The 25773-nt window shown below is 36.6% G+C and overlaps 1 protein-coding gene across 3 annotated transcripts in view; it reads right to left on the bottom strand.

Annotated features, from left to right (window-relative positions):
- Positions 1 to 25773, bottom strand: part of CHPT1 (choline phosphotransferase 1) — a 26266-nt gene extending 493 nt beyond the window's left edge. The window contains exons 1-8 of one of the 3 annotated variants that reach the window (XR_010383185.1): positions 25368 to 25651; positions 14759 to 14906; positions 14313 to 14454; positions 10215 to 10299; positions 7504 to 7635; positions 5124 to 5282; positions 4503 to 4628; positions 2141 to 2341 (exon numbers count right to left, since the gene is read on the bottom strand). Coding sequence is in view for 2 of the 3 variants with exons in the window: in XM_064491643.1 (XP_064347713.1) it covers positions 2231 to 2341; positions 4503 to 4628; positions 5124 to 5282; positions 7504 to 7635; positions 10215 to 10299; positions 14313 to 14454; positions 14759 to 14906; positions 25368 to 25640 (1176 nt within the window). In the remaining variant the exon portion in view is untranslated. Of the gene's footprint in view, positions 1 to 2140; positions 2342 to 4502; positions 4629 to 5123; positions 5283 to 7503; positions 7636 to 10214; positions 10300 to 14312; positions 14455 to 14758; positions 14907 to 25367 lie in introns of all 3 variants that reach the window. The other 2 variants (XM_064491643.1, XM_064491644.1) reach the window with 2 other exon arrangements.

Raw genomic sequence — 25773 nt, 5'->3', positions numbered from 1 at the left:
ATGTTGTTTTTCTTTCAGAAAAAAACATAAAATCTATGTTATATATACATCCTTTTGTACATATTCATTAAGTTACACAGCCTATTCTAATGAAAAGATTTCAAAAGAAAATCTATTCTATTGACTAATAAAATTTATTAAAAGCAACTTAAGTTTTTGTTCTGGAATAAATTAAACTGCTAAAAACCACTAACACAACTGAACAAGATATATAAGTATCAGTTTTAAGACATGGATTTGTGAATGCCATTTCCACAAAGATACCAAAATGCCATTTAATTGGGCTTGGTCCACAATTAAATGCCACATATCCTTAGTAATGATTAAGAGCATAGTACTAACATACTTAATTACTTAGGGTTTAAGCACTTCACATCTGTCTTTAAGTATAAATTTCTTAGAATGTTTTGTTTTCAGTTTTAATATTCAGTAAATATATGGACATTTTTACATTCATTTCCAAACTTGAACAGTTAATGCTTATACCTTGTCTTTTAAACTGTACATTTTTAAGCACAGAAAAACATGAAATACTTGATTTAATACTAAAACTGTTTCAGCGTTTGTTTGACAAAGTTTGAAATTTAGGAGTTAACATTACTATTTTTTGGGGAATCTGCTTTCACTGAACCATTCAAAACAAAAAATATGCCCAATAGAATGAGAGGGGGGTGATTTTCTCCTGTTTTTTGTTATTTTAAATTCTAATTTTTGCCCCATAACCGACCCTTATCTTAGTTTTAGGTTTCCCAAGTTTTCAAAAATGAATCCATACCAGTTCTCTAACTTTGATAACTTATACAGGAAGAAATTAATCTTTCACTATTAACAAATATCTGACATTTAAGGGGACTGTTCACTTCCTAAATTTCTGCATTTTGTAAAAGATTTCCCTTTTAAGCCAAAGTACATGTTGAAATATAAATCTTAAGTACTATTCAAATTAAGAAGGTCCTTATTTGAATTTACCAATTGTTTCAGAGTCTAAATAAGTATTCCGGAGTATTTTCTGTGTACTAAATTTACATAAGTATATTTTTTCCTTTTAAGGAATATCAACTTTCGATCTTTCCAATATGCCTTTTTCTTACGATATAGTACATGTTCGTTACTCTTTTTTTAAATTATTTCATCATGTACCTTATGGTCTGCAGAACTGGATAAAATTATAAACAGTATAATATGGGAGTCTGAAGATTTAGATCACCGAAGATTCTTGTGATAGTTCTATTATTCATAATGACCAATATAAATACTTTCAAGTGAGAGTAGAAAGATAAGAATCAGTACATAAAGTACTTAGTGGTTGAATAACAGATACTTATTTTATCTGTTTATCTTTTTATCTCAAATGAGTCAAAGCGAACTTGAAGTAACTTTGGCTGATACTCCAAAGGGAAGATATTTTTTCCATGCTTTCATAAATTAGTTATTTCCTTATGTCAACTGTGCTTTAGCTACTGTTTTATTTTTCACAAGAGGGACTGTTTAATATCCACTTTTTTGTGACAATGAAGTTTAACTCAGAATATTTAAGAACAAGTGACCCTCACTGTAAAGATTGATTTGCTTTTCTGAACTGGTAAGATAAATTCCTTTTACTAAATACAAATTATAGAAAATTCCAGTAGCTCTTTTAAATTCTAGTTGGTATACTAAAGCAAGTATTTCCTTTTATACAATAGTAATTAACATACCTCTTTTGAAAATGGCTAATAAAAATACTTATAACATTATTTGACTCAATAATTACAGTATTACAATCCATGCACTTTTGAAATATGAACTCACTTCCCAATTTTTAGCAGTCAAAGTAAGCATCACTCTCAAGATGGCTAAAATCCTCTAAGTCCTGAATTTTAATATAATCCTTCGACAGTGAAAAACCCATGTGTCTCAAGGATTTCTGAGACAAAGAGATTGCTCTTTAGAACTACAATGATTCACTTTTTTATCCTTATAAAAATGAAATTTCTTTCTTTGGTTTTGTTTCTAATTTATAGGTTGTATTACTCTGATAATACCTGTGATCCAAAATGCTGATACACAATGAGGGCTTCACAACTGAAACAGACATAATGCAATCTACAGGTCTTAATGTTTTATATTAAAATGCAACCTTATTTGATAGTATACTAGCCTCCTGCAAAGGGGGAATTTCCTTCACTCATAGGTTCCCCTAACTGCTTCTCCTCTTTTCCTTGGGCAATTAGTCAATATGCTCGTGAACCTGTTCAGGTGCTTGATGAGATGAAGTCTTGAAGATATTTAAATGAAGGTGTCTTGAAATCTGCAGGCACAAAGCACTAAAGTACCTCATCATATCAAATGAAGAAATGACCTTTAGAAACAAAAAAGAAAATATAAGATGGATTATGGCCTATCTTTTCTGAAGCAGCAGCTATTTTTCTGTCCCTCAAACCCCAATCTCAAACCTTAACCAAAAATTCTTTACCAAAAATATTACATTTCATAGTTCATATTTGGACCTCACTGTAATCCTCTGGAATATGAAAGGTATTTCACAGTTATAGAAATTGAGGCTCAGAGTGGTAAAAGGCCTAGACTAAAATACAAAAGCTGGAAAACAACAGAACTCAAGTCTTCTGACTCTACATTCTTTAACTCATCTGCTGGGCAACAAAGTCACAAACTTTCTACTACAATGGGCTATAATGAAATCATTATATCACATACTTTTCTTATTCCTTACTCCTTTGAGAGTAGTTGTAAGAAAGTAAAGGCCTGGAAGAGACACCATAGTTTAGAGGAGGCATATACAAAATTTTGTGTTCTTTACAAAGTTAAGAAGGAAGACACACTACTTAAAAACTTTCCCAGAGACCAGGGACAAATGTTTCCTTTCAGAAAAAGGAGCCTCACAGCTCTGTGGGTGGTGGAGAGGGAATTCTCACCCATGAAGGGAAAATCTCCAGTATCATTAACTTGAAAAATTCCATCTGACCTCTGATGCAAGAACCCTTTCCCTAAGGATGCCAAAGGACCTAATATGTTTTGTCTAGTCCACATAATGGCTTCTTTGTTTTTAATTGTGGTCCACAAAGTGTTTTTAAAGAAATATTGAATTTCATTCTTTTACCATAATTTCTACCACTGATGTAAAACCAGACCAACTCACTCATTACAAATTGGGTGCTTGGATTTTTAATACCTGAGACTATGTTAATTCTATTTGTAATACTTAAGTTCACTAAAAGAAGTCCTACATTGAATATTCAGATATTCTGAATAATCACCCTTTATTTCTTAAATTTAGATTGTTTTGGAGCCCTAATAAATTTACAGTGGATAGCAAATTAAAGGAAGTTATTCTGATTTTCAAACACTTTTTAGAATACTGCCTGAGAAACTTTCAAGGATCAAGATTTATATCTCGCCACTACTTGAAGAATGGAAGACTTTTGAATGGATAAGTTATTAATTTACTCTGGAAAAAAGTATACTATAGAACCAGTATAAAGAATGATCAGATGTATCCCAGTCCATGCACAGAACAGATATAGCTTTATTAAATGCCTATATCTAACAAACAGTGTGAGATTATTCAAATTATCAAAAGGTTTACTGCAACGTCTCTTTTAGTGCACTTTAATATGTGTTTGTATATTACTAACAGTTTGGGGAAGGCCAGTGAGGTCCGGAGGTAGGGAAAAATATAGCAAAATTTTCCAAAATCACAATTAATTGAAGACCAATCATAAAGAGAATGTCTCAATAAAATAAAAAAATTTAATAATGCCTTCTTTATCCACTTTCGTGATTAAAATGTTATCAACAATGATTTTCTTCTTCTCAGATGGCTAAAGCTTCTCTTCAGTACCGTAATTCTGTATTTTATAATCATTTTGAATAGAAATTAGTATATGTATTATCCACATCACTTCCTTAAGCAGGATGCAATCAATGAGAATTTAATTTAATATGCTTAAGAGTCATCATTAATAAAAATTTTGCACTATCCTCAAGGGCTATACAGACATGTTGGGCTGCTTATTTCTAGCACGAAATGGTCCCAGAATCCTGTTCTTGGTAGTACTGTCTGTTCTGCTTCTTCATTATTAGCTGACAGTTCTTGATGGACTAGTACTAGTGCTAACACCAGCTCCATCTAATTTGCCTGATATCTGCTATAAGCTCAGAATAATTCCAACAAGCTTGACTAAGTAAAAGTCAGACACTATTAAGTGTCTGTTCCTTTGCCAGGCAATGAAGTGATGTTTGATATCTCTGTACTGTTTTTTTAAGGTACACAGTTGTGTCTTTAAGGATGTAGGTTATTAGAAACCTGATCTCCAGGTAAGTGGGCCATTTCCATACACAGTATGAAGCAAGCTTTAAAGAAGTAATTTTAAATGTTCAGAAACATTTACTGTACAAATTAGAATAAAGCTACCAGATATCTCACTGAAATGACTCTTAAGCATAGTATTATCTGACACTTGTTAAAAATAAGTAAAAATCATAGCAAAAAAAGTACTTACCATTGCTATCCATAGAACAATATATTCGTCTACAAAATTATTAAAGTACTGGTCTAAAAATAAAAGACCTGGGCCAAAAAAGACAGTGTCTTGAAGATACAGTTCACTTTTGGTCATGTGAGCTATCTATAAAAAAGTAAATAAAATAATTTCACTATTAAATTTTGAATGCTTTAGCTTTTATTTTCAGGACAGAATTAACTATAACTTTAATTTACTATTAAGACAAATAAGATAAAGAGACCATTTAATCTTGCATTTGATATGGGAATACTGGATCTAAAACTTCTCAAATTCATGACTGTGTAGCTTATTAAAGTTTCCAATATTTAAATTCCTTGCTATCAAAAGGTTATAATTGATAATTATCGCTAAATAAATAATTAAAAGAACCTACTATACAGTAGGTATGCAGAACCTACTCTACTATACAGTAAGGAATCTGTTTTTCTGAATCCAACACTAACTCATTCACAGTATTACTTAGAGCACAAATAGCTAACTATTTATTGTGATGATAACACCACAAAAAACCTACTCAGTGTATGAAATAGTTTCCAGCTTTGCATCTGAGGAACAAGTACACTATACCATGAATCATAAATTAAAAGAATTTCTTACCACTAATTTTTGTGCGACTTTGGCAAAGACACATCCAAACATTAGGGTATAAAGACAAGGATGCTTTTCAAACAAATTAGTTGCTGACTTTTTATAGATCATTATTGCCAGTATAATAATTATTCCTATGTGGAGTCCAGGTGACAAGACACTGGTGCCCTAACAGATAAAGCAGAAAATCAGCACCATATTTTAATAAGGCATTCATTACAATACAAATATTTTCTAAGCATCTGTTTTGTGTTAGGAGCTAAAGACCCAAAGAAGAGTTTGATGTACTGTATGGCTTAAAGGAGTATACAGACCTTAGCTGTGCTTTTCAAACTTTCACAGAAACTTAGCGTTACACAGAGGTAATATGGTGCTGCAGATGTTTGATTCCAATTTTATATGAACACACACTTTAAGCCAATAACCACTAAAACATAACAATGTGATTTATACCAAATTTATACCAAATTTTACCATGATGAAGGCTATCAACACTTCAGTTGCCAAGTTAACATAGTTCTGTGCAGATATAGAAGTAAAGCTGAACGTGCCACTTTTACAAAATATCTTAATTACTGATTAGGAGGAGGTTAATTCTACCCTGGTCTCTTTCTACACCAACATCCCACCCCTGCCCCTGCCTTCTGCACTTAGACTGCAAATGCCCTCTCATGTAACACTGTACAATCCAATCCATTACATTTTTATCTACGTCAATCAGGATTCTCGCAGCACTGCTATTCTAAACAAAGTAGTGAAATAAATTTGATATTAAGGCTTACTAAATATTTAACCACCAATTTAAATGTATCCATTAAAACGGCCTTATTCTTTACTAAGTTTGTATGTTATAAATTAGAACTTATGATAAAATTATAGCAACAATACTATACATACTATAAAATAGTATCATAATAAAACTACTATACAGTATTAAGTTTTAAAAATTAAGATTATTAAAATAGTGCTTTTTAATCCATATTACAATTCTGTAAATTTTATTTAAGGAAATCTGCTGCTAAAATTGGAAAACCATTGGTTTAAGAGTTGAAATCAACTACTTCTTAGACATAGTACTTGATTTCTTGTATTCCTTCAAATAGTTGATTAATTATTTCTTAGTAAAATATTCTCTAAAGTGGACACTGATCCTCACTAAATCTTACTGTCTTTAGTGGAACTCATGTTCTAGGTAGCGCTCTATTTTACCATACATTGTCAAGCAACAAGTATTCTTAAGCAACTTTCTGCAGAGTACTGTGACACTTCTAAAACAATTCTAAGGTTATCTGACAAAACACATCAAAACACAACAAATTAATTTTTCCAAATATATCAGAACTTATGTATCTAAGTGAATTTTATACTCTGCTTTTGTATTATGTATATAAAATATATTCATAATGATTGATAATTCATGAATTATGTAGATTCCTTTGAAATTGTCTTGAAAGCCAATCTATACGTCATTTAAGAGAGTAAGATTTTTTTTTTAACTAAAAATGCTGTATTTCATGTCTACTCCTCATAATTATTAGACCTGGCTCCAAATGACTTAGACTTTTCTCAAAATCAAATCCACCCTTAAAGGACAAAAATTTTTAACTACAGCACTGAAGAAATTAAAGAAAATGAGCTATAGTGTAAAGGCAATTCCAACAACATTTTGATAGACGATAGCAACACTGGAATAAGCACTTATCTTATGTTCTACTACCTTGAAGATGACAATATGTTTTTTTAAAAACATAGATATTATGTTATTTTTTTAAAAACTGGGCAGAATTCCTTTCTGACTCCTTCATACTGAAGATGTTTTAGGAAACAAATATTAGTAAATACAAAATAATTATAGTAAGAGCAAAGCATAAGAATACAAATACAAGGTACACCCACTCAAGAACTGAGGTTAAAAATTTACCTTATAAATATTAGAATAGTTTAAAAAATACATTTCAGTGAATTTCAATAAACTTACTTCATGAGTAATAAATTAACCCATATGTGAAACCATGACATTTGGCGGCTTTCCTGACATAGTTAGGAATTCATTCCCTCTTCCTCCTCTTCTCCCCTACTAGTGCAAGGCACAAAAAAGCAAGAAAACAAATGGCAACTCTTAATTATGTATAGTAATGAAACAGCAGGTGATTAAATGGAATGTCAGAAAAGTCTACTTGGAGAAAGGCTGTAGAAAGAGAAAAAATGCCTTAAAATCAGTTTAAATTGTTTTAAAAATGCTTTTGTATTATGTGCTTAAAGAGAATTACGATATTTAGTCTCCTTCCTCCTTCTTGAACTTTGTCATATTTTTAGCATCTCTGTAGCTGGGTGGTAAGAAAGTTTATCAAAAAATTAATACTGAATGATGATGAAATTACTGTCTTACTGCTATAGTGGATCCATTCTTGCCAACACCACCATGGAGGATAACATGGAAATAATTTGAACAGGAAAATATTGCTCCACCTACTACTCCAAGAACCGGTAAGATCTTCAATTTTATTTCTAGGATGGGTATCTTTAGGGGTAGAGGAAAGAAACAAATCATTAAGAAAACAGAATTTCTTTTCCTATTGAATAGTAAAGAAACATTATGATTTGGCTCTGTACAATAAGCTATCCTTTTTCTTATAATCAAACCTTAACTTCTGGAATATAACCTGAAGCGGCAACTTTTCTTTTAATGGTTTTATCTATTAAGTGAAAAATGAATCCACCAAATTCAGCTAAGTCTACTTAAATAATTGTGATGAAATATTTTATCTCACAAGTCTTCATCTGATTTCAAGGAAACACGAAAAAGGATAGTTCACTTGAATTTAGTACCTCTAAAAGGCAGCATCACAGGAAAGCCTGATACCATGATCTGCATCATGAAGGTGACAAATATCATGATGTGTTTGCATGCAAAAATTTTGTGTAGTTAATATCCAGGATTAAATCTCTAGCAGTATATTTACCTGTTGATCAATTGCTGTTCAAGAAAACTTCCAAAGGCAGCAAAGGATTTAAAAAACAGTAACAATGAATTGCCAAAAGCTGTAGGCTATTGTGTTTTGAAAATATACTTTGACATACTGTACCAAAATTTGTGGAAACTATAGATTAACAATTAAATTTAGAAAATCTACAGCTTTTAAAATAAGTATTCTTATTGGTGAGAATGAGCAGGTAGGCTTTCTTCCTATGATATTGCTAAAACACTGAATGAAATGACTTTAAGATTAAATAAATTCTTCCTCAGTATATCGAAATCAGAATTCCAACTTAAAGACAATCACATCTGACACTGATCAGAGTTGCCTAATTGCCTCTAGGTCCACATTTACCTTCTGGTATATTTTAGAGACCTACAGTGGCATATCCTTGATTCTATTATTTATTCTTACATAATATGAATATATAAGAAATAGGAAAGTCTCAGGGAATGTTCCTCTACTTAAAAATATGCTCAAAGTCTATTTCTGAGCCTAGTAATAATGAACTGTAATTGGCAATTCTGAAAACTAAATGCCACAGAGAAATGTCTTACTATTTTTTAAAAACAGACTTAGTTTTTAGAGCAATTCTAGGTTCACAGCAAAATTGTACCAGGAGTACATAGAGTTCCCATATACTCCTTGCCCTCACACACACACACATCCTCCCCCACTATCAACATCCCCCACCAGAGTGGTACAATCCATGAACCTACACTGACACATCGTTATCACTCAATGTGTACAGTTTATACTAGGGTTCACTCTTGGTGTTATACATTCTATGAAAAATGCACAATGACAGGTGGATGGGTGTCCACCATTATAGTATCACACAGAATGGTTTCACTGACCTAAAAATCCTCTGTACTTTGTCGATTTACCCCTTCTTTCCCCCCAACCTCTGGCAATGGCACTTTTTCACTCCATCATTTTGCTTTTTCCAGAATGTCATATAATTGGAACCCATACAATAAGGAGCCCTTTCATATTGGCTTCTTTCACTACATAGTATGCACTTAAGTTTCCTCCACATCTTTCCAAGGCTATCATGGCTCTTATCTTTTTAACACTGAATAATATCCCATTGCCTGGATGTACCACAGTTGATTTATTTATCCACCTACTGAAGGACATCTGCTGAAGGGCTTGCTTCCAAGTTTTGGCAATTATGAATAAAGCTGCTATAAACATCCATGTTCAGGTTTTTGTATGGATGTAAGTGTTTAATTTATTCAAGTAACTACCAAGGAGTATAGTCCTAGACCCCATGGGAAGAGTATGTTCAGGTTTGTATCCCTTACAATTTTTACTGGAAGGTATATCACTTTGTGACTAAAAAGAGCGTTTGGAGTCAGTCTGCTTAATTTCTAGTTCCAGTAGTTACTAGCTCTGTGTCCTTGGACAAATTACTTAATCATTCTAAGATTTCATAAGACTGTTCTGAGGGTCAGATGAAACAGTGACAGTAAAATGTTTAGGAACACAGTAAATGTTGAATGTGTTAGTTGTTGACTATTGATACCAACCTTAATATTCTTTTTAACTCTATGGGCCTGAAGTGGTGAGTCAGCCAATACTGTAAACTTAGATTGTAGAGACAGAGTAATTTTTTCTTCATAAATTTTCTCCCTATGCAAAGCATGAATTGATAACATGGCTTCCTGAGAGTCAGCTTTTATCAAAATACTGAGGTCTCCAACCAAGCAGAAAATAAAAACACTCCTTAACATGGGAAACTTCACTCAGAGTAGATTATAAAAAAAGCAAGTTGGCAACTTTTCTTTCCAAATATTGAGGGACAAGTTTCAAACACAGAATATTTTACTAACTTTACTTTTTATGTATCTATTTTATGAGATAAATTTTGGCCTGGAAAAGGTAGTTCAACTAGTATGCTTAATTTTGTATTAGGGATAAGTGGTCATTTCCTTTTATGTGGTAATATATTCATGCATGGGGAAAACGCCATAAGGTATACAGGATAGTCAAATTATAAATGAAGGGGAAAAGTTAAGAAATGGAATGAACAAGGATTTCTGAAGGAAATTAACAGTGCGATGTTCTTTTCTAAATATTTAAAAAGTACTTGAATATAAATTCAAGTATTCAGATTTACCGTATAGTCCCACATCGTTGCTCCTCCAAACGTCGACAACACAAAGACAATCACTAAAGTTACCTGAATTTCAGTTACATCCACTCTGAAGAGGAAGGATAAAGAACAGAAAAGACGTTTATAAATAAAATTCCTAAATATGAAGGTTAGTTAACCATATATTAAAATCAAAGATGTAAAAATCTCTATAGGCTTAGTTTATTTTTGCCTTTAGTTTTGTCACTGAATTATCAATTAACTATACTGTTAATTGAAAAAGCCTACAGAAGAACATGTGCTCACATATGGATAAACAGTAATATGCATGGGGGAAAAACTTGTACAACATACATAAAATTGCTAATAGTAGTTATCACTGAGGTTACACAAGGCTTTTATCATCTACTTTACGTATTTCTGCGAAGTTTGAATTTTTTAATAACAATCATGATTTACTCTTATAATCAGGAAAAATGATAATAACATAAAAATAACCAGATGATTTAAGGCAAATTCTTAAACACAAAGTCAATTTCATTTAAAAAGTAGGGAAAATTCCAACAGTTTTTCTCACTAAGTTTCTAATAGTCACTATAGTTTTTTGGTTTCCACAGAAAAATTTCCCCCAATATAGAAACACGCTTAAACTTCTTTCAAAAACTCACTCACCAACCAATGTCAGTCTCTAATCTGCATCCCCTGAAGCTATCAACTCCTTTCTCCTTTGCTCCATAAACAGGCTAACTGAGAAGTTATATTTGTATATTTGTATATTTGTAACTTCCTCCTTCATATTTGCTGCTTAATCCACGATAGTCAAGTTTGGGGCCCTATTCTATTAAAATTGTTTAAGGTAAACAGTGACTTTCAATTTGTTGAACGTAAGGGATACACTTCAGTTATTATCTTGCATAACTCCTCTGCAATATTTAAAATGCTGATCACTCCCTCTTTCTTGAAATGCTTTGCTGTGTTTCTATTTTTTCCGCACTCTCTCATGTTTCTCCTACCTTGCTGGATGCTCTTCCCAAGCTCCTTTCTCCACATTTTAAATGCTACTGTTTCCAGAACTCCTCTTTTCTCTTTTCAGATTCTCTCAATAATTTTATCTATACTTAAGACCACTATCTATATGCTAATGACCTCTAAATCCATTTCTCCAAATCCACATCTTTTTTCCTGAGCTTCAGGTTTTTATAGCTGTCTACCTACTTTACATCTCTGCCTAGATGCCCTGGAGTCTTTAGATGCTAGAGGAATACTTATTGCTCTGCAAATACAAGAAATGTAGGGATTAGATGATAAAATAGAACCAGATAATGGAAGAAAACATGATTCTCAACTAAGTTATTTGGGGAACAAAGGTGAATGGAGCATTAACCCACAAACAAAAGGAAAACATAATGACCTCCAGTATTTTTATGGTCAGTGATGGACAAAGACCTCCAGGCTGCATGGAGAAAGTCAGGTTAGTTGAAAAAGGTAAACATAACAATATAATGCATGGTATTTTGTGGAGAAAGAGGGGGAAAGGTACTAATACTTACTGAGCATATATTATGAGTCTTATGAACTATAAATTATGCCTTTTTTGGGGGGAAGGGGAATTGAAATGACTTTTCCATGCCTATATTGAAATAGCCGGACATTGCTATAAGAAAATGACTTCAGAGCCAACATTCTTCCTATTATATTTATGATTTATTAGCAGAATTTTGCACCCTTTTCCCAGTAACAGTGCTAAAATTATATTAAGTTACCCATAATTTTTCGAGGGTATGACACTAGTGATCAGAAGCAACTAGGAAAGCTGATAGAAATTATAGAACAAACGTTCTCTCAATAAATTAAGTAGCAAAATGTATTTTTTTTGCCCAATTAAACTCTCATTTGGCATATTTTTATTCAGTCTTTCAGAAAGATAGAAACCACATTAAAAAGGCTTAAATCAAGAACAGATTCATAAGACAAATTTCCATAATATATTCTGAGATTGTTTGGCCTGGTTTCATATATCTGTATTCCAATAACATAGACATTATAAAATTAAACCTTTCAAAAACTAAGATTTTCAGGAAATCCATCCTACCCTACAGACAACCGATGCTGACTGACTTTGTAAGCATTTCCAGAGGCTTGGTTGATGTCCTGTACATGGATCCTTCTTATAGTGTTAAGCTGGACCAGCAATGTATCCTACTCAATGCCCAGTGATATTTTCACTTTGGTAAAGTGAAAAAATATACAGATTAGGGTCTCTGCCTAATGTAAGTATTTTAAATGTCTGATCCCCTGGGCACTGCAGGATCTCCTCCAGTCCCAACACGCTTGGTACTCAACCACAACAGCCATTTCCCTAATGTTCTGAGTACTTCCTGTCCTCATGCTTCTGCCTAGAATGCTTTACCCCAGTCTGTCTGGCATATTCCGCCCACAAGTGACTCATCTTGTATCTTCAGTTCTAGGCACACATTATTAGTATAAAATGTACAACTAGGCTAGGAATGTGAACTAACTCACTTCAGAAAGATTTTTAATGAAGTCAGAAGCTAAAAAAGTAAAGTCTAAGTCATTAAACAACAATAATTAACCAGAATGTTGCATTATCCATATTACTCCAGTTTACTATAGTGAGTTCAGTATATTAACATGCATTAGATTTTACAAAGCTGTGTTTCTATTTTAGCCTATTTTAATCTATATCTAGGTATAGATTCTTAATTTTACATAGCTGCCTTGAATTTCTAGCCTGGCTTTTTGATCCTTGTGCTCTTGACCAGTAGGTAAGGAATCAGCTTGAAGACTCACATTTTTCATGAAAGCTTTCCTAAACTAATCAGCTTCTCCTTTCGCAGGATTTCTTCAGTGCTTTGGAAACCTGAAGCAGGTCATTTTTCATGTGGTTATGGACTGCATTAGCAGTATCACAGAAGTATTGTTCCATCCCTTTAATACAGTGTACTATATAGTCCCTAAAACAAGGATTTTTTAAAAATGCATTTTGTATTCTTCCACAGCACCTAATACACTGATAATCCCACAGTACTGAGCAGTAGTCATTGAGAGTATAGGGTTTGGAGACTTGAGTTTCAACCTGGCTCTAGACTTCTTAGCAGTATAAAGAAGTTCCAGAACCCCTCTGCCTCACTGGTACAATGAAGGTAATACCTTGCAGGGTTAATGGGGGCATCCACGAGATAGTGCATATAAAGCACTGAGTACAGTGCCAGACACATGCAAGTGCTCTACAGGTAGCAGCTGCGATTATTTCCTAATTTGGAGTCAACGTGAAAAATTACTGAAGGCCTTTACTCTGCTAAACGATCTGCAGTTTTGAGCTTCTCCTTTTATTGATCATTATCAGGGTTTTTTGTTTTTTAGGTTTTTTTTTTCTTTTTTTCCCCAGAGCTACTGTTCCTCCTATGCAGCAATAAAGTGGGGCTACAAAGAATCAGTAGACGGGGGAAGCCAAAGCTGAGAAGGAGCCAATGGCCGACAGCTATTATAGCATCGGGCAGAGAGGGAGCCGGTGGGACACGGGGATGGAGAACAGAGTTCCGGCCTCGTGCACTACTTCCCAGTGCCTAAGCATGAAGCATCAAGAGCAAATATCACAAAATGCTTTTATATTATTTCATCAACTGTCCACCACAGCTGAGAGTTTTATGATTACTGTTGTTGGTAACTGCTGTAAGGGGATCCCCTTTTTTGGACACATAAAAATTTGACTAAAAAGGATCTTCAGATTCCATATCTCATTGTTTTTATCATATAAGTCAAATGCTGCTTATTTAAGTACTGCATATCCTTTTTCTATATTACATGGGTCCCTTATTTTTCTCTTTCTTTTGTCTAATGTAAATTTGGGCTAGTAAGTTGGAGAAAGGGAGAAAAAAATAAAAATTATTATAGAATAAATATGTAAGTATAACATGAAGAACACTTAAAAAGACTAAAATTAAGGTGTAGCATTTGGGGATGCTTCAATAAATTAAAAGATAATTTAAAGTTCTGATTGACACTTATTATATCCCCCTTATTATTGATAAATGATGTTATGACAGCTTGTGAAAATGAACTTGACTGTGTTAAAATGTACAACTTAAAATACATACTTACTTTCCAAATCTCAACACGCCTGAAACATAAGTCTGCCAATGAGCACAATAAAATATGAACATCCCAATAAAAGAGCAGAAAAACAACCAGTCAGGATGAGTTCCTAAGCGAACAGCAATTGAAGCTCCAACTGCCATAAATACTGAAAGAAATGAGGTTTAAGAACTGTTAAGAATTAAAGATAATTAATGAAATAACTGCCATGTACTGTTTAGAAATACAGAATTTTAAGGTGCATAATCTTGGCATTAAAATAAGGCACACTAAACAAAATTAATTCCTCAACATACTTTTAAAATAAACTCTACAAAATTGTTTCCTAATATAAAACTGTCCAAAAAGACTGACCAAACAGCTCAGTTCATTTCAGTTTTTAAGCCAACATTATAAAAAGCAAAAAACAAAAACCAAAAACAACTACATGGAAAAAACCTCCACTCACTTACCTGTGGAGAGAGAGTCACAACCATGGTCAAAAAGTTCCCCTAAAGGAGAACAAGAATTTGTTCTTCTGGCTTGTTTCCCATCAATAGCATCCAGTGACTGGTAGATGAAGAGTCCCAGGGCATACAGAAGGTACGCCCAGTATGGTGCCTACAAATAAACGTACACAATGAAGACTGGTGAGTGACAATAAGCTAGCTTCTGTTTGAATATAGTTCAGCCTAAGCCAATGGATCAGATCCATTTTCTTCTGTTCTCACTTTAGATCATCTCAGTGTGTTATGAAGAATATTCGTAACCCTCCTTCTACAGATGAGCATTAAAATGAGAAACGAATTGCTCGGTCATCTGGATAGAGTCACAGAACTCTGTACTGTGAGAAGCACAACGTTAAATGACCAAGCAAGGATTAGGACCTTGATTTTGATTCTTAGTCCACAGCTCTTTTTATACTATTCATACATGGCACTGGATCTGAAATTATTCAGTCAGTTTCTGCTATGAAAAAAGACCTTAAAGACAAACCACAGACCCCTGTTTCCATCTATGATGGCAGGTCAGGGACTGGATTTACTCTCCCATCTTGTATAACTAGAAAAGCAATAAAATAAATAAAACAACAATTTTCAGACACTGCAGGCAGCTCAGGACTGTGGCCCCTGACAGAAGGGAAAGAAGAGGTGAGCCCTGTGACTGCCCGGTGTAGTGCCTACACAGGCAGCTTCCAGGCCACAGCATGGAAGTGGGGAACCGGAGCGGAGCCCGGCAGTGCTGGCGTGATGAGGCGAAACGTAGCAGAGTTTGGGAAGGTCGGGGCAGCTAGAATCTGTTTGGACAGAGCCCTGGAGAGCAGAGGGGTTCAAGTTGTGGAGGTCTACAGAAGGGTACCTTGGAGGCTTTGGCTGAGAAGAGACCTGTGCCTGAGTGAGACGAAACTACTGGAAAGTGCAAGGCCACACAACTCTTGAAGCCCATGCAAAGCTGCGAATTGCTCATGTTCCTACCAGGCACAGCAGAAAGATACCTGTGATACTTAGAGCATTGGGTGGAGTTCCCAGAACTGTACTGCCTTAGCAATGCGGATAAATTAGCCCTAGGATGAAGGCTCCGGACAACTCGAACAGATGTAAAATCCAGCCTCACAAGGATCCAACTGATTCCAGGTAAGTTAACTATAGCCAACATAAAGTACAACATCTTACAGGAACACCCCTTGCCCCACTGATCTAGTACCCCCAAATGTACAATTCAGTATAAAATCAATGTTTGGCATTCAATCAAAAATTACCAGTCATTGAAAGAAGCACGAAAATATGTTCTACAACCAGGAGTAAAGTCAATCAATATAATCGGACCCAGGAATGACAGCTAATGGAATCTGCAGATGAGGACACTGAAAGTTATTATAAGTATGCTTTATATGTTCAAAAAGGTGGAGAAAAGCACGAAAGACTCCAGTGAAACCTCTAGAAATGAAAAATACAATATTTCAAATATAAGATATACTATAAAAACCCACCAAGGCACATGATAATCAATTACTGAAAACCAGTGATAATGAGAAAATCATAAAAGAAGCCAGACGAAAAAGACACATTACATACAGAAGCACATATAATAGTGACAGAGCAAAGAATAAACTGCAGACAGGTCAACAAAAATGATGCAATTTGAACAAGAGAGGGAAAAAGATTAAATGACCATTCTTTTTTTCAGCACTTTGCAAGCGTATATTCTACTTCCTCAGGGACCGGTGTGACGATAGCAATGGTCAATCCAGAATTCTATGTCTTAGAAAAGAAAAACAGCAAAATTGTTAAGAACTAGGGCTTTAAAGTTAGATCCACGTTTGAGTCCTTGGCTCTGTCATTTAATAGCCAAGTGACTGTGGGCAAGTCATTTAAATGCTAAACTTTGGTTACCTCATTTGCAAGATGTGAATGATACTTATAGCTGTACCTGATGAAAAAATTATTAGATAGCTCTTTACACAGAGCCTAGCATATAGTAAGTGCTCAATAAAGGTTACCTGTTGTCATTAAATTGTATTTTGCATACTTTAAAAAATATCATTGTATGTATGGTTTATGTGGTAATTCTGCAAATAGCCAATCAACCTGCTATTCCATTCCTCTTTCTAAGTAAAAAGAAGTTGATTTTGAACTAACTTTAATAAACGTTTTGTCATTTGATTAGATGCCAGTATAAATGATAACACTACTAACTGCTTAAAAAGACAGTCTACTCTATTTAAAAGAAAATCAGTATCAATTAGAAATAATTTAAGAATAGGAGAAACCTGAGTTATGAACATGCATATTAAAATATCACATTCAGTTCTGATTAGCATGCTTTTAAAGGCTTATCTGGAAACTAAGAAACAATTTGAGAGGGCTCAAAAATAGAACTGAGAAATCATCATGAGAGCACAAAAGCAGAAAACAAAACAAAACCACAGAGAATCTTTTGCAAGAATCTGAACTGTTTTGCAGAGAATAATCCTGGTAAGACTTTTCAAACAAGCAGATTCTTACCCATTTTTCCTACTATAAAAATATTAATTTTGATAATCAAAGGAGAGCAAAATTATATTTCAAATATATGTAAAATTAGAAATTGAAGTTATTAAAATTTCTGGAATCATATAAAAAGTCATTTTTCTTCTTATGGTCTGTTTCTCATCAAATACTTTCCTCCCAAATGACATAAACTAAATCATCTACCTGAGAAACATTCCATTTTTCCCTTCTTACTAGGAAAACTTGGAGCTTCTCAAGAAGCACTCCCAAAGGCCCACATTAAAAGCTTAATTCTGACTTCTGATCTGGAAGATTGGCTGCAGACAAGTCTAAAGGTCAAAGTGTTAATGGAAATCCATGCCGAAGTGAAAAAAATAAATCTGGCTATTCCTGGACACCACAGTTGGGGGTGGACTCTGCCCTCATTTGGAAAAAGGAAATGAAGACAGGTTAACTAGTTTAAAACAACTTTATCAGGATACTAGAGGAGTTAAGATTTAGAGTCTAAATAAGTGAAGAGAGGCGGGGGGAATTTAAATAGGGAAAAGAGAGAGGAGGTCTAGGCAGAAAGGAAGGCAGAGGCCTGAAAGTGAAAGGCTGACTCAGGAGGCAGTGACTAGATCACGTTTCTGGAACAGGAAGTCAGTTACAATTGGCTTTAAAAAAAGCCAAAGGGCTTTTAAAAATGCATTATTTTATTTAATACAGCCTTGCACAGAGACAAGTCAGCTATTAGCACATTCTTTTTAAATTAAAGTTAACGTGAAACTTAGGGAGGGGTGATAAAGAGCAGCTAGTGAGGGTCCTGGAGTCACACCTGGCTTTTCTGACCTGCCCTGTGACATAAGGTCTGCTGTGCTGCAGGCTACACAGCCTGAAAGGAGCCTCCCGCCTGGATTCTCACCTATTCCTCCAAACCTGCTGAGAAGCACTTTCCCACTCCCACAATACAATTTCAAGTGCAGTGACCCTGAGTGGTGGGAAATGGCTGCGCGGGGAGTGAGGCTTCCTTCCTTTTAAGCCCAGAAAGACATACCTGTCTGCAAGCCGCCGGTTCACTCATTTTCCAAGACCCCTTCCCAAGGCCGCAGGAGCAGAAGCCAGCCTTGTCTTCTCTTTTCCCTGCTGTCATCACCTCCATTCCCACCCGGGAGCTATTAAACAGCTTGCAAATTTTCAACTTCTTTTCTAACCTGTTATCTCGGTAAAACAGGCCCCGGGCTGGAGACTCCTTCCAGGAGTCTGCTCAAAATGGGTGTCATTACTGAAGAGACTCCAGGTGGAAGCAGGATCTACAGGACCCCCCCACTCAATTCTAGTTTTCATGTTAACTTATTTTCAAAAATTTTAAATGCAAGCATGGAAAAATCAGGCTTAGATTATGAATTATAAAAGTCATAAGCAATATATCAGAAGACTTCTTCTACAGAAGGAAACTATTCCAAAAAGTAGAACTTCTCCAGGTCACATTAGATTCTTAAAATTTTAAAGGTTTTAATTATATTATTTTTTATAATATCTACTGTATCCTTTAAGATCAGAACTTTATATTACATCACAGAAATCTCTCCAGGTCAAGCACAAAGAGCTACATCATTCTTTTAATTGACTGCATGGTATTCAATTATGTAGCTATATCACAATTTAAGTAATAACTTCACTAATAAGTCTTACATGATTGCATGAAAGATTATTATATGTTTATTCTAGAAAACAAAACAATTTCTAAGAATTCAATCATAAACCCATGTCATTAAAAAAAAATCAATAAATTTAAATTGCTTTTCAGTGACATCATTGAGAAAAGCACTGTATAAAAGTATTTGGAAAAATTTTACTTTTTCTAGTTACTTGAGTTACAGGATCAGAGAAAACAGAGATTTGAACCAGACCATAAGGCAATCGTTCTTGTTAAAGTAACTCTGGATCAGAGAGAACACTCAGGTACAGATCAGTTATTTATTCTGGGTATCATGAATTTTTATACATGTGTTTGAACGAGCACACACATCAGAAAAAGGAAGAAAAGACTTAGAAAGTGATCAATGAGCACATCTCTGCTCACTGGACAAATTTTACCTACAGCTCAGATCTTAAAATACTGGACTTCTGGGAACACATTCTGAGATTTTCTGTAAATGGAAATGCTAGACTGGACAGTCTTCAAGGCCCCATCTTTCATATGAGAACATAATCTTCTCAAGAGTAGGAGCTGCGTTGTCTGTCCTTAAAATCTGCTGTACATACCATAGGAGATAAACAACCAGATGATTAAAAATCAACTGATGATATCTGTATGTTTCCTATCGGGTAATAGGTTACCTGTAGTAAAATGATTTCCAAAGGGAAGAATTATGTCCTGGGTTATTCTTGCAGAGTGCTTAGGAGTGTAGACTCAACTCTACCTACACTCAGATCCTTGCTTTGCCATCACTGGCTGAGTGGACTGGATGAGTTACTTAAGCTCTCAATGCCTTAGGCTCCCTTTATGAAAAATAGGACTCATCACTGTTCCTGTCTCACTGTGAGAATTAAATGAATTATTACATGTAAAGTGCTTAGAAAAGTGCCTGGCACATGGAAGGAGCTCAGTAATGTTAGTTATTGTTATTCCTGATACTGCATAAGATAATTTTAGAGGATTCATGGGTTAACTTTTCATTTTAATACTTATGTCTGTCTTTAATGCATTTTGGAAAAAAACATATTTTTAAAAATTAGCTAGCACAGCTATCAAATCTATGATTTTATAGATAGTAAGGCTTCAAATGAGTCTTTAAAAAGGAGTAAATTTAAAGTTGATGTAAAGAAAAATAGTAAATAAAAAATAAGATAGGTAATACACAAAAGCAAAAATCTTCCCAAATTAAAATTTGGGAAATAGTAGAACTACACAATGCTTATTTATATGAAGTTTTATACTTAGAAAGTGGTTCTTTGTGTTATATGGCCTTGAGTATGAGTTGATACAGATGCAAAAGGCATTACACTAACCAGTAAGGATTAGGTCAGCCGGTAACAGGGAGATTTCAATTATCCAAACATCAGTTGACCTCTCTCCATAAAAACAGAAACTGCATTTATAAGAAGTAGGAAGAAAGAAAATTAGAAGACAGTCAAGCATATGTGAAAAAATGTAATGCTGGTGTGGTGTTAAATGGTAGACTTTGCACCCAGTCAGGTGATTCTAGTGATTTTAAAGAGAAAAGTCATGGAATCTTAATAGACTGCTACTCTGACACTGTTGTAACCTGTATTATGTGCCTGTGACACGGGAGAGAGAGCCTGTGGCCGGGGGCACTTTCTTGTTTAGAGAAGGAAGGCTCCCACCTGAGGCCAGGGAGGTTCAACCTGGACCTTTGGCCTCAGCTCCGATCAGGGTCAGCATTTGAGAAGAGCAGACCCATCTTCAGGAAATGAGGCTGGTTACAAGCTGGGGGAGGAAACCAGGCAGAACACGAACTCCATCAACCAGCAGTTCAGGGTCAGAGGGGCTTTCATGCAACGTTAAAAATCTGTACTTTGAAAAGGTAGACTCCTTTTTAAACTTCATGTGAGCAGTAGTATTCTTGTTAAAAACCTCTTTAAGGGCTCACTAGAGTTCTTGTTTAAAATGCCAGCCTCTCACTGTGCCAGGGGCAACAGGCAGGGAGAGGGGAGTGAAGAGAACCCCGAGGCCAGAACAACATCAGCATCAACGGCACTGGTGCTTTCACTTCACAAAACCCAGGTGGTGGCAGCCCTATGCCCAGGCCAACATGCCAGGAGGGGATTTAGAGCTCCTTCTGTACGCCACAATGCTGTTTTATCCACACGTGAACCGAATTCTAAAGGAGAAACAGCTTATTCCTTGGGAATAAAGTATAGGAAAGCCACAAGAATCAGAGGGACGGTCCCCAAAGCAGAGCTATTTCCGCATGACCTGCGAGGCTCCTGCTAGACAGGGCTGGGTTAGGGGGAGGCAAGTGAGGCCCCACGGCTGCAGAGCCTGAGGACGCATTTACTGCTCTCGGGGCCTGCCTCACTCCAGCCCTGTCCTGCTTCTACAACTTTCACCTTGTGCAGGTTATTTATTTGTTTTTTTCTTTAGTAAGAGATCACTCCCTAACAAGGGTCCTGCCGTAATACATGATGCTTGATAAGTTACTGAGCCGTTTTAAAAAAAGAGGGAGAGAGGTGACAAAAAGGAAATATTCTAGATTTCAAAAAAAAACAAACCTATAAAAGAATTTTACTAGGTTACTGCCTTTTCTTATTATTCCCCCAACAATAACTTTACTATATAGTGCAAAGGCAACTCTAATCTGAATCAGATAGGAGATAAACCATTTCTTAAGGTCATTCTGACTCCCTCAGATATGCTTGCTTTTTGGTCAACTTCCTATCATCTTAAATGAAAGAAATTATCTAATGCCCTTTGACCTAGCCCTGTGCTAGGCACCTATCTGTTATAAACACATTCTTAACAGAAGCATTGACATGAGTTTATCAACACAGATCAAAAGGGCAGAGCAAAAATATTTACTCGAATAAGCTTAAAAGAGAATGGAGCCACAGTTTATCCCAGTCAAAAACAAGCATATGAGTGTTTTGTGGTAGAGAATGCTACTCAGCTGGAGCCTGAAAACTAGATTCGAATTACTGAGTTTTCTCATATTCCAATGTAGGATCTGCATTAAAGAAGCTCTCAGGTCCTTCAAACCGGAGTCTGTGATTCTATTTTAGGATTAGGCAGCCAAGGAATAGGGGCCAAGGATGACGTACAGAGTAGCATTCAGACAGAACTGCTTCAGCAAGGTGAGGGAGACGCAATTCAGTTCTTGTTTTTCTGTTTGCCCTGATTCTTGCTAACTCGTGTTAAAATTATCCAGGCCCAACTGATAAGTATTTAATCTAAGACCAGTGAAAGCTGCATGACGGTGGAAAAACATCATCTCCCAAGATGACAGTTTGGTATTTCATTCATGCAATCGATAATTTAGCGAACAGTCACTAAGCATCGGCTTTACACAAGGCAAGGTGCTGGGGAGAATGTACAAATGGGCGATCGCTGTCAGAACTTACAGTATGGTGGATGGTCCTGCTCAATAAGGAAATACACAACCAAACGTAACACAACACACACAACCAAAATAAAATGGAGAAGCTACAAAGATTCGGGGTGGAAGAGTAGCTTTCTGGCTTGGAATCCTGGTCTCTGTTTAAAGAGGTTAATTTACTTCTCTTCAGTTTCCTCATCTATAAAATGAGGATAATAATAGTACCTTTTCATAAAGTTGTTGAGAGGATTAAATGAGATAATAGACAAAAGTAGCTTAAATTAATGCTTAGGACATAAATAATATTTGGTAAATGTTAGTTATAATTGTTATAATTACTGGAGTTATAGGATTAAGTGGTTGATTTGACTCCCGAGATGGAAGAAAAATTTCCTAAGGAGGTAGTATTAGGACTGCACCCTGAAAGATGAGGCAGGACAGGAGAAAGGAAAAAGAAGGAGAGAAGAGAGGGACAAGAAGGAGAGAAATCTTTGCCATAGGAAGTATTTCAATTTGGCTGGAGTGGAAACTTCCATAACATAATAGTGATGTGAAATGCAGTTGAGAGCACCACTGCAGAAGCTTAATATAAATCACTTAATTTTTTCCTGTTCATTTCCCTTCATACCCAGTTATGTCCTAGAAATCAACACAGTACTTTAAAAATAGATCAAATTTTATTATTACTATAGATATGTAGTCAGCATTACATCCTACATGTGGACGTACCATTTCTGGAAGCAATCTGTCAAGACTGAAAAAGCGCTATGCATTCTTAAGACTGAGTCTCAGAAAACCAGTTCTAAGCCAGGTTAAAGTCACGTAATCCTCCAGGCCTCAATGTCCTCTTAATAAAAATGTATGCTACTGTTATTTCAGGATGGATGGATAGAAGAAACAATAAAATGGTTGGAAGGCAATTCCAGGAAGGGAAAAAATTGGTAGCCTCCTTGGGTTGATACAGGACACAAATGCAACAATGGACATGAAAGCACTCTGCATACCTGATAACATTAAATGAAACACAAGGTATTTTCCCTACATATTACACAGAGAAAGGCAGGAACTGCAGATGGTGGTGGTATGTGGTAAAAAAAAGAATATGACTTTGGAGACAGACCAACTTAGATCTGAATCCTGCCAGGTCCTGTCATTTACTAGCTCCGTGGCCTGAAAGCAAAATAGTCTGAACTGCTACACTTCTTTTGTGTTGTGCTATCGCTGGGATTTTTATCAAACAGGAAATGTGAACCCTGTAGTGGTGTTTTCTCTCACTGCTTCAGTCACTTAGAAGCATGTGCAGGATCTAATCACATTTCAGAAACTCTTCTCAGTTTCATTTTATTATTTTAACACTTACTCCTCGTTTTTAGATCATTCTGATTTTTTTTTAAATGCCTCGAATTCTCCCCACACCCCACCTCTTAAAAGAAAAAAATGAGGCTTAGCCTATAAATTAACCAATCATAATTCTACCTGTTCTATCATGCCCTCCTTGACATCCCTAAACTGAATCCCTTGGACTTCTTGGCATGCCCTGTTCTTTGGAAATACTCAACAAATGGTTCTTAAATTAATAAAATGTTGAAAAGTTCACAATTTAACTGGTAAATATCAGAAACATCCAAATGCTATTAGCCAAATCTAGGCCCAATAAAAGCTAAATTTTATTATGTTTTCAGTATATTTTTAGTAACTAATATTTTTAGTCTGTTGAACAAATTCTATTTTTTTCACATTTATTTATCTGCATTTAATATACCAGTTAGTCCTCAATGCATTCTCATGAAATGGGTTTGGCTACTGTTACTACTATGTCACACAGGGAAAGCCGACCCATACGTCTCCCCACGTTGTGGCAAAGCCACATTTAAAACCAAGTCTTCACTTCTAACCTGGTCACAGTCTGGCACACTGCCTCTGAGGAATTCTTCAAACAGGCTGCAACTTACTCTTTTTTAACACTACGGAAATGAATTAACAATGGAAACATTTGCCAAAAAATCACATATAATAAACATCCATCAATCCGCAAGATATGTAGGCTTCATCAAATACTTTTTTAAATGGATCCCATATATGGAAGGCATGAAATATTTCCACTTCACAGGACCTATACCCAAATATGATGATAAACCGAGTTCTCTATTTGGAGGGCAAAGAAAAGAAAGCAATGTCACAGAACGTGCAATGTAGTATTTATCCTATGTACTCTGAAAAGCTGTAGGTAGGAGTAGCCCTCTCTGCCTTCTATCCCCATCACACTTAGACCAAGGAGTGCCTCTGATGACCAGCTGTCCAAAGCCCACGTTAACTTACTCTTCTTATTTCGAACATAGGTCAAATACACATTGTTAAAGTCTGTTGGCTCTTATGATCCCTGATGATAAGGATTATTACCTTGCTAATAACGTTGTTTTCCACAAAAAAGTCAATGAAGCAAAGAGGAAGAAAGCTTTTAGAAGTAACTTAATCTTTGATCCTACTGGTTTCAAGATCATTCGTTCAACCTTTGAGAAACAGACGGTTAAGTACACAAGTGTCCAAAGGGCATCTCGTGTTTGGCCAACCTGACCACAAGCCCTGGGGCCAGCCCGGACGGAGCTGGGGGTGTTCAGTCGCCAGTGTGCAAAGTAACCGACTGCTTGCCACCCCTTTCCCAACTTGGCGCGGGATGGGTTGGCAGCTAGGCAGGCAGCTCCCCAGCTCGCAGTGGCTGAGACTACCTGTCCGACGCCACGGGAGAGAGTGGGGGTGGTCTTGGGACTGGAGCAGTGACCTTGACAGCCCCTCTGTCCTCTGGGGGAGGCTCGGGGTGGACACGGGACTGGGTAGCGGCGTGACAACCTCCAGGCTGCCTGCGGAAGGCTCGGGGCGGACGCGGCGCGGGGACAGTGTCGATGTCCGCCCCTCCGCGGCCCTGGGAGGCTCAGCCGCGCGGTGGGCTCCCCGGGCGCCTCCAGCGGCGCACCTGGGGCGGGGCGGGGCTGGGCTCGGGTGAGGAACTCCGAGGGACAGCAGTTGGGGGGCCACGGGCGGCCGGCGGGCCCTACCTCCTCGGTGACAGTGGGGCAATAGGAGATGAGCACGAGCGTGGTGAGGAGGTTGATGGCGAGGCCCAGGAGGGTGATGGTGTTGGGGGCCATCCACAGCGGGACCCACTGGAGCAGCCAGGTCCAGTAGAGCTGCAGCGGCGGCTCGAGCAGCGAGACGCCGGTGGCGCTGTAGCGGTGCTCCTCCAGCCGCCGCAGCTGCGCCGCGCTCAGCGGCTCGGCCAGCGCCTTCAGCCAGCGCGGCGCCAGCCTGCCCCCGGCGCCCGCCGCCATGGCCGCCTGCGGGCCCAGCCGCTACGAGCGAGCGCAGCTGCGCCGGGCGCCAGGGCGGGGACAGGTGGAGGGAGGGGCTCGCGGCCCGGGCCTGCGCCGGCCGGGTGGGACTCGCCGGTCCAGCCCGCCGCCG

This window comes from Camelus dromedarius, chromosome 11 (genome assembly GCF_036321535.1).
Source record: "Camelus dromedarius isolate mCamDro1 chromosome 11, mCamDro1.pat, whole genome shotgun sequence".
NCBI classification, from domain to species: Eukaryota; Metazoa; Chordata; class Mammalia; order Artiodactyla; family Camelidae; genus Camelus; species Camelus dromedarius.
The sequence above is the reverse complement of the archived record's forward strand: the minus strand, read 5'-3'. Positions and strand labels throughout refer to the sequence as shown.